The 9,132-nt window shown below is 40.7% G+C and overlaps 1 protein-coding gene across 2 annotated transcripts; it reads left to right on the top strand.

Moving 5' to 3' along the window:
• Positions 1-867: 867 nt before the first annotated feature.
• On the top strand, positions 868-8,552 carry LIG4 (DNA ligase 4). 2 transcript variants are annotated; one of them, XM_079903272.1, is made up of 3 exons: positions 868-980; positions 4,707-5,722; positions 6,260-8,552. In XM_079903272.1, exons 2-3 carry the CDS (start codon positions 4,735-4,737, stop codon positions 7,468-7,470), a joined length of 2,199 nt encoding a protein of 732 aa, XP_079759398.1. In that variant the 5' UTR covers positions 868-980; positions 4,707-4,734; the 3' UTR covers positions 7,471-8,552. The 2 variants fall into 2 exon arrangements, with proteins under 2 accessions (XP_079759398.1, XP_079759397.1); XM_079903271.1 differs by having other exon boundaries at positions 4,707-8,552.
• The last annotated feature ends 580 nt before the right edge of the window (positions 8,553-9,132 follow it).

Genomic DNA, 9,132 nt, shown 5'->3' with positions numbered 1-9,132 from the left:
AAAGCCACAGCTCCTGGAAAGCCACACAAAAGGATTCGGGTTGTTTTCATTTCTCAATCCTCTGTATGTAGCACAATTTACAATATCATAGTAGGTGCTCAGGAGAGATATGTGGAACAGTTTTATTTTGAATCCTTGAATAGAAATTAGGAGTCCATTGTTGATTTCTGAGTATGCAACTGTTTGTATTATGAATTATGTATTATTGTGAATTATGTATTATTTGTGTTAGGAGACAAGAGCTGACATCACAGTTGCACCATCATGAAAAACAAATAGGAAAGAACTGCCTTAGACAATTTTGCAGAAGCATATTTTTCCACCTAAATGAAACAGCAGACGATTTGGGAGGGAAGATGCCCTCCTCTCCCCTGGGTGCTTTCACAACCACGGAAATGAGTGATGGTACCACTCTTTACACATAGGGAGCAGAACTCTGAGAGGTTGTCACTTGCTAAGAGTAGCCTAAGCAGAGAGGCTCAGGCTCAAAGTCCCAGTAAGGAGCCAGTGGACAAAGTATTTGGGGGTCTCCCTCAGCGACGAAATCCACTCTCGTGGGCCAACCGTTTGCAAAGAGCACCTGCTGCTGAGGCCAACCGGAGATGTGTTGGTAACCACACTGTAACCCCGGTTCCCTCTGGGCCTCTGCAGCCCACCAAGGTGGGCGGTCCTCCCAGTGCCTCCGGAAAGGTACGGCGCCTGCGCACATCATCTCCCTGACGTCACAGCCTCTGGGCCCGCAGGTGGCGACGGCGCTCGCGTACATTGGCAGCGTGAAGTCAGGGCCGCTCCGTCCGCAGGAAGCGATTGCGCCTGCGCAGGGAGCAGCTGGCGGAACCGGCCCTCGGTGCTCCCGCTTCCGGTTTGGCGGCGGCGGCGGTAGCGGCTTCAGGCCCGGTTGGCGGTTTGTGTGACGGCCCAGGAGGGGCCTCGGATTCCACGGAGGATCCAGAGGTGGAGTCTGGGCAGGCGGAGGCTGGGTAGGTGTGGCCGAACAGGAGGGGGCCGCGTAGCGTCTTCTTAGTCCAGGGAATGCTAGTCTTAAGAGTTCAGGTTTTTTCTTCGTCCTTCGGTTCATCCTCATCGGGTCCCCGGGTGAGGGGCACCGACACCCTGGCGACCCGCCGCGTTAGAAGCCCGGTCCCCGGTTCGGGCTCTTGCTCTGGACCCCCCCTCCTGGGACGTGGGGCGAGGGGACTGTAGTGTCCCCCGCCTTTGACGCTCAGGAGCCGTGTTGGCTGCTTGAATGGCCTGATTCCGGCGCCCGCCCCGCCAGCTGGAGACCCCTGGACTCAGAGGTAACGGTTTGCCCAGGGCCAGGGCTCCCCCGGCATCCGCTGATGAGGGTAGTGTGGACCGTCCAGTGATTTTGCGGAGAGGGAGTATGCTTGTTTCTCTTCTTACACCTTGTCTTTCACTAACTTCCTGCCTCCCACAGCTTTTTCTGGCTTTTTCTCACCACTAATTTCTTTCTCCTGAGGTTCTCCCAGAATATCACAAAGTGCTGTGGAAGGTGGGCTCCTGTCAACCCTTCTGTCTTGTCGAGGGTTGCACGAAGGAAACTTCACCTGTGCCATTCCTTTCTCTCCAGTAGAAGAGCATTGAATCATCTCCCATAGTCACCGAATAAAACCTTGCTAGTGTGTCTTGTTGTATAGAGGCAGCAGCTGAATAGATGATGAGTCATTATTGTACCAATTATTTGTATATATTCTCTTGAAAGCTTTGCTTATCCTTGTCAAAATGAATCGTCCCCCTCTCTTCTTAGCGGCTTAGTGTTTTGTAATATTCATGTGTTCGGTGTCTTTTGGGTTCACAAGCATTATAGTACTAAAATCGATCAGGGGCTTATTAAATGCCAGGTACTGTGTTAAGCATCTTATGTGAGTTGTCAGGCATCATCCTAATTTCTACATAGTTATCAACCCCACTTAACACTTAAGGAAACGGAAACGTAGAGAAATTAAATAGCTGCCCCATATCACACAGCTATGAAGTGTTAGACTCCACATTTAAACTCAGATTTATTGGACTCCAGAGCCTGAGCCCTCACCACAGACTTCTTTGTATTGCTTTTTCACAATTCAAAAGCATCAGCCAAAGTCCTCAGAATCCAGAAAATAAAATGAAAAGAGTATGTAAAAAGCAGTGGAAATGGTAATATTCGACTCTTTTGTACTATTTTAATAAGTAAAAATATTTGAAGTCTATTCACTTTATACTAATTTTGGAATCCTTGTTATCTATGGAGCAGTTTTACGATGCATATATATTTACATCATTACGTGGATTTCAACATTAGTATAAAGTAATTTGAGCCTTTGCCCGAGACTTGTTCAGGGAAACTTGGACTTTGAGACTGTAATAGAATCTACAGATAAATCAGAAACCCTATACCAATCTTGAACATTCGAAGAAGTATTTCTTAACATACTTCGTTTGGTATCTATTATATATGAATTGTAAGCAGGGCATTATATACTGTAATGCGCTGGGTTGAGGGAGCATGTTTTGAGAGATGAGAGAGTGAACAGACCTAACCAGGTGGTGCAGTCAGTTATTCAAATGAGACACAGCAAGGGGAAGCAGTTCCTGAATTCAGAGATAAAAGACTCAGGATTGTGGTCTCTCCTGGGTTTATCTCGGCCTAATGGACTCTGTAGAAATTGGATTTCCTTTGTCAGGAATTAGACTGAGAGGTGAGGTTTTTTGCCCCATAGGCCCCCAAATGGATTTTGTTAACCTTCCCCAGAGTAGTCATAGCTGCTGGGTGTTTTTAACCAAACTACCCCATCGCTCGTGTGTGTGTGTGTGTGTGTGTGTGTGTGTGTGTGTGTGTGATCAGCTCCTGGCCTTCCCTAGTGTGCTTTTCCAGGAACTCAACTGTAGGTTTCAGTAATTCATTCAACAAACCAACCTACTATGCGCCAGGAGCTAGTGTCACAGATTACAACATGATTTCTAACCTCCAGAGACTGACAGTTTAGTTAACGTGGTGTTGTAGTTAACCATGTGATTTCTCCTGCTAGATAGTGTAGCCTCGTGCTGATAATACTGTGTGATTCTCTTTTGTTTGCTGGGCCGGGAATTTCATGGACTCTGCACCACAAGAGACCTCCCCACTCCCCAGAAGCTGCTCTGACTCCCTGCCCTCTGGGCTACATGGGGATATGCCAGGAGGTATCTGAAACCACAAGATAAAACATGGCTTAAATTCCTAGAGTACACATTTTACTTGAATCTTTTTTTGGAAAAGTTAGTATATTTTAGTGTTCCATTTAAACCATATTAGTTCTGATATCTTATAGATTCTAATAGAACTTGCATGATTATTTAAAACTTCAAAGAAATTTTATGCTTGTGGTGACCACTTTAGCAAATATTCTAGACCCTAGTCCAGGGTCTAGAATAAGGCCCCCATTATTTCCTCTTTGACTTTCAGGAGATATTTCAGTGAAAAGCTCTGTCTCATGACATTTTACTTTTGCTATATTTTTGTTAAAGCCCTTATCATTTTATAGTTGTTCCCATTACATCTCTTTTTCATTGCAAAATGTACTCCTGAGGCAGAAACATACTGTATTTGCCCATAGCACAATGCATGTCCCATACATAGTCAGCAAGTGGTTTGGGGATTACTGGCATGGGATTATCGGCCAAAAAAGTGCACTAATGAATTTAAATTTATAAAACTGTAAGTAACTATGATAATAGAGTTAAGAGATAGGTAACGCGGGGGCTTCCCTGGTGGCACAGTGGTTGAGAGTCCACCTGCCGATGCAGGGGACACGGGTTCGTGCCCCGGTCCGGGAAGATCCCACATGCCGTGGAGCGGCTGGGCCCGTGAGCCATGGCCGCTGAGCCTGCGTGTCCAGAGCCTGTGCTCCGCAAATGGAGAGGCCACAACAGTGAGAGGCCCACGTACCACAAAAAAAAAAAAAAAAAAAAAAAAAAAAGAGATAGGTAAAGATAGGTAAAGTGAGAATTTCATGGGGAGGATGTTTTGATTTGGGTTTTGAATGCTAGAGTGATTTGTCATAGCAGTGAAGAAGTGACAGTAAACATAGTCCTAGGCTTTGTCTGGAAGAAGAGGGTACTTATTTGGGGGAAAGGACCCTATCTACGTAGAAGTTCAGTTCAGCCAAATTCCAATTCAGTGAGCTAGCGGTTTGTTAAAAGCATGATTTTAGGAAGTTTTTTTTTTACATACAATGGGTAAACAACAAGGTCCTACTGTATAGCACAGAGAACTATCTTCTCTATCCTGTGATCAACCATAATGGAAAAGAATATAAAAAAGAACGTATACATATGTATAACTGAATCACTTTGCAGCAGAAATTAACACAATATTGTAAATCAACTATACTTCAATAAAAAATAAAACAATAAAATGGGGAAAATTGTTTGTAAATTGAAAAAAAAAAAGTTTGTTTCTGGTGCTGTGTGGTGGTGGTCTGAAAGAAAAAGAGGAGAAATATAAGAAAAGACCTCAGGAACCCAGAAGTGAAATGGGTTTGAAACAAAATAGTTGATTATCATTCAATGTAGAGGTTGAAAAGAGACATCGTTTGTAACATTGGTCTGTTTTCATTTGACAAACATTATTAAACATTTGTTATGAACCAGGCACTTTATGTAAGGTCTTTACATTAAAATTGAGTTGCATTTTATCCTTCACAGTTATTCTCTTTTTGCTTTATCAGATAAACCAGAAGATTCACCGTCGCTCCCATGGCTGCCGCACAAACTTCACAGACTGTTGCATCTCACGTTCCTTTTGCAGATTTATGTTCAACTTTAGAACGAATACAGAGAAGTAAAGGACGTGCAGAAAAAATCAGACACTTCAAAGAATTTTTAGATTCTTGGAGAAAGTTTCATGATGCCCTTCATAAGAACCAAAAAGATGTCACAGATTCTTTTTATCCAGCCATGAGACTTATTCTTCCTCAGCTGGAAAGAGAGAGAATGGCCTATGGCATCAAAGAAACGATGCTTGCTAAGCTTTATATTGAGTTGCTTAACTTACCTCGAGGAGGAAAAGATGCCCTCAAACTTCTAAACTACAGAACACCTACCGGAACTCGTGGAGATGCTGGAGACTTTGCGATGATTGCATACTTTGTGTTGAAACCCAGATGTTTACAGAAGGGAAGTTTAACCATACAGCAAGTAAATGACCTTTTAGACTCCATCGCCAACAATAATTCTGCCCAAAGGAAGGACCTAGTAAAGAAGAGTCTTCTTCAGCTTATAACTCAGAGTTCAGCACTTGAACAAAAGTGGCTGATACGGATGATTGTAAAGGACTTGAAGCTTGGTTTTACTCAGCAAACTGTGTTTTCTGTCTTTCATAATGACGCTGCTGAGTTGCATAATGTCACCACAGATCTGGAAAAGGTCTGTAGGCAACTGCATGATCCTTCAGTTGGACTCAGCGACATTTCTATCACTTTATTCTCTGCATTTAAACCCATGCTGGCCTCTATAGCAGATATCGAGCGAATTGAGAAGGACATGAAACACCAGAGTTTCTACATCGAAACCAAGCTAGACGGTGAGCGTATGCAGATGCACAAGGATGGGGACGTGTATCGGTACTTCTCCCGCAATGGATATAACTATGAGGATCAGTTTGGCTCTTCCCCACAGGAAGGTTCCCTGACACCGTTCATCCATAATGCATTCAAAACAGATGTTCAAAACTGCATCCTCGATGGTGAGATGATGGCCTACAACCCTGATACACAAACTTTTATGCAAAAGGGGAGTAAGTTTGATATTAAAAGAATGGTAGAAGATTCTGATCTGCACACTTGTTACTGTGTTTTTGATGTATTGATGGTTAATGATAAAAAGCTAGGACAGGAGACACTGAGAAAGAGGTATGAAATTCTTAATAGTGTTTTTACACCAATACCAGGTAGAATAGAAATAGTGCAAAAAACACAAGCTCATACTAAGAAAGAAGTAATTGATGCTTTGAATGAAGCAATAGATAAAAGAGAAGAGGGGATCATGATAAAACATCCTCTGTCCATTTACAAGCCAGATAAAAGAGGTGAAGGATGGTTGAAAATTAAACCAGAGTATGTAAATGGGCTGATGGATGAACTGGACATCTTAATCGTGGGGGGCTACTGGGGGAAAGGTTCCCGGGGTGGAATGATGTCTCATTTTTTGTGTGCGGTGTCAGAGAAACCCCCTCCTGGTGAAAAACCATCAGTGTTTCATACTCTCTGTCGCGTTGGCTCAGGTTACACCATGAAAGAACTGTATGACCTGGGTTTGAAGTTGGCCCAACACTGGAAGCCTTTTCATAAGAAAGCCCCACCCAGTTGCATTTTGTGTGGAACAGAGAAGCCAGAGGTCTACATCGAGCCTTGGAACTCGGTCATCGTTCAGGTTAAGGCCACAGAGATTGTCCCCAGTGGCATGTATAAAACTGGCTGCACGCTGCGTTTCCCACGAATTGAGAACATAAGAGAAAACAAAGACTGGCACGAATGTATGTCTCTGGAGGACTTAGAACAACTCCGAGGGAAAGCCTCCGGAAAGCTTGCGTCTAAACACCTTTATGTGGGTGACGATGATGAACCACAAGAAAAAAAGCGGAAGGCTGCCCCAAAGACGAAGAAAGTTATTGGGATTATTGAGCACCTCAAAGCACCCAACCTTTCTAACGTAAACAAAGTCTCTAATATATTTGAAGATGTGGAGTTTTGTGTCATGAGTGGAACCAACAGCCATCCAAAGCCCGATCTGGAGAACAGAATCGCAGAATTCGGTGGTTATGTAGTCCAAAATCCAGGCCCAGACACATACTGTGTGATCGCAGGGTGTGAGAACATTCGAGTGAAAAACATCATCTCTTCTGATAAACACGATGTTGTCAAGCCCGAGTGGCTGTTAGAGTGTTTAGAGACCAAAAGCTGTGTGCCGTGGCAGCCTCGCTTCATGATTCACATGTGCCCGTCAACAAAACAGCACTTTGCTCGGGAATACGACCGCTACGGGGATAGTTACTTTGTCGATACAGATTGGAACCAACTGAAGGAAGTGTTCTCGGGAATTAAAAATGCTGGTGAACAGACTCCTGGGGAAATGGATCCTGTGATTGCCGATTTGGAACACCGGTATTCCTGGGACAACACTCCTCTTAGCATGTTTCGACACCATACTGTTTTTTTGGACTTGTATACAGTTATTAATGACTTAAGCACTAAAATCGAGGGGGCAAGATTAGCTGTCACAGCCCTGGAGCTTCAATTTCATGGAGCAAAAGTAGTTTCATGCTTAGCTGAGGGAGTGTCTCATGTCATCATTGGGGAGGATCAGAGTCGGGTTGCAGACTTTAAAGCTTTTCGAAGAACTCTTAAGAGAAAGTTTAAAATCCTACAAGAACGTTGGGTAACTGAATCAACAGACAAGAGGGAATTACAGGAGGAAAATCAATATTTGCTTTGAAGCTAGCTTTCCTAGTGAGGGAAGGCCTCTGATCTGGCTGACTCATTAAACCACATTTTATTTTAATCTCTTAAAATCTGTGCTTAAACAGTATTATTAGATATAGAAACACAGTAATCGTAACTTTTGATATAGAAAAGACACCCAATGGCCCAATGTCAAGAAAGAAAATTTTTTAACAGTGTAGTGTTTGATTATTTTTATAACCAAGATGAAACAAAATGTTTAATGTTAACAGTCTCCTTATAGAAATCTAGAATTTTGACTCAGATATTAATAAAATAGATTTAGAAGCTTTTAGAGTCATTAAAAATAGTGACCTAACAGGATTTTCTGAAGTCAAATAAAAATTTTAATAATAGTTTTTGTCTAATAAAAGCATTGCAAGAAAAAAATCAGAATTGTTACAATTGGACTTGTAAATATATGTCTTTTTAAGTTGAAGGCTAAAATTCCTCTTTTAAATGTGAAATGTGAACAAATTTATTTTTTAAGGTTAAGTCAAGCTCATGAATACATACCTTGTTAATGATGTCATTAGCTAAATCAGGGGAAGTTGAATGAGATTTAATGGTCTAAAAACTTAAAGTTGGATCAGTTTGAGTTTTAAAATCTCTTGCAATTTTAAAAGTACTTGGCCCACACTTAATGTTTTTTCTAAAATAGAGCATGTTTTAAAGAAAATACTTTTATGTGAATTTGTACTTCAGTATAAATAGTATCCACAAAGAGTGATTTTCTTAAGTATAACCCATTGAATGTGTCAGAATGGCATGTGTGTTATAACTTTCTTTACAGAGAAGTACATTGCTTTGACTTTTTAAAGTGACTTTTATTTACCCTTAGGTTATGTAAAGTTTGTATAGTATGTGTATGTATTTATATATATATATTATGTCTGGATTTATATACCAAATATATAAATACCAAAATATACCAAATTTTGGAATGCAGCCTGTACATTTTGAAAAATATGTTTTTATGACATCAGTTAAATACTTGGAATTTGGTACCTGAGAAACTGTGTGTAGATTATTTGTAAGTAGTTAAAAATTTTATCGAACCCATGGAACAAATGTATGTTATTTTGTTATATTTCTTAATTTAAATAAAATATTTAATGTACTATTAAAATAATTTCTTATCTTTATTTTCAAACAATTCATAATAGTTATTTCAGTCAAATAGACATTATGATATTAATATAATTTTTGATTCAAGTCAGTTCCTATTTCAGGTCCTTTGAATTTCATATTACTGAATGAGCTTCATTAAAATTTTTAAACTTGTATATTTTTATATAATGTCTATTGAGAAAAATTACAAAATACAGGTATGTGTAGTGAGAAGAAAAGTACATAATTTTACCACCAAAGATAACATCTATTTTAGGTTACCGATGGTAAGGAAAGCACAAAATGCATATTTGCAGTGTAACAAATAAATATAAAATAAGCTATAATGCTTTCTGTGACTAGCTTTTCTCACCTAATAAATTGTGAGAATATTTACAGGTCACTAAACTATATCTACATCATTTTTAGTTGCTGCACAGTATTCCATTGATTGGTTTGTAATGTATCCAGTTGGCCCTTATTGTCTGGCTTTTAGGTTATGTCACTAAGTCACCCTCACTTCTTTACTGAGCTTTGTAATCAGTTG

The sequence above is a fragment of the Stenella coeruleoalba genome (genome assembly GCF_951394435.1).
Source record: "Stenella coeruleoalba genome assembly, chromosome: 18".
NCBI lineage: Eukaryota > Metazoa > Chordata > Mammalia > Artiodactyla > Delphinidae > Stenella > Stenella coeruleoalba.
Note: the sequence above shows the minus strand (reverse complement) of the source record. Positions and strands in the feature narration are given on the sequence as shown.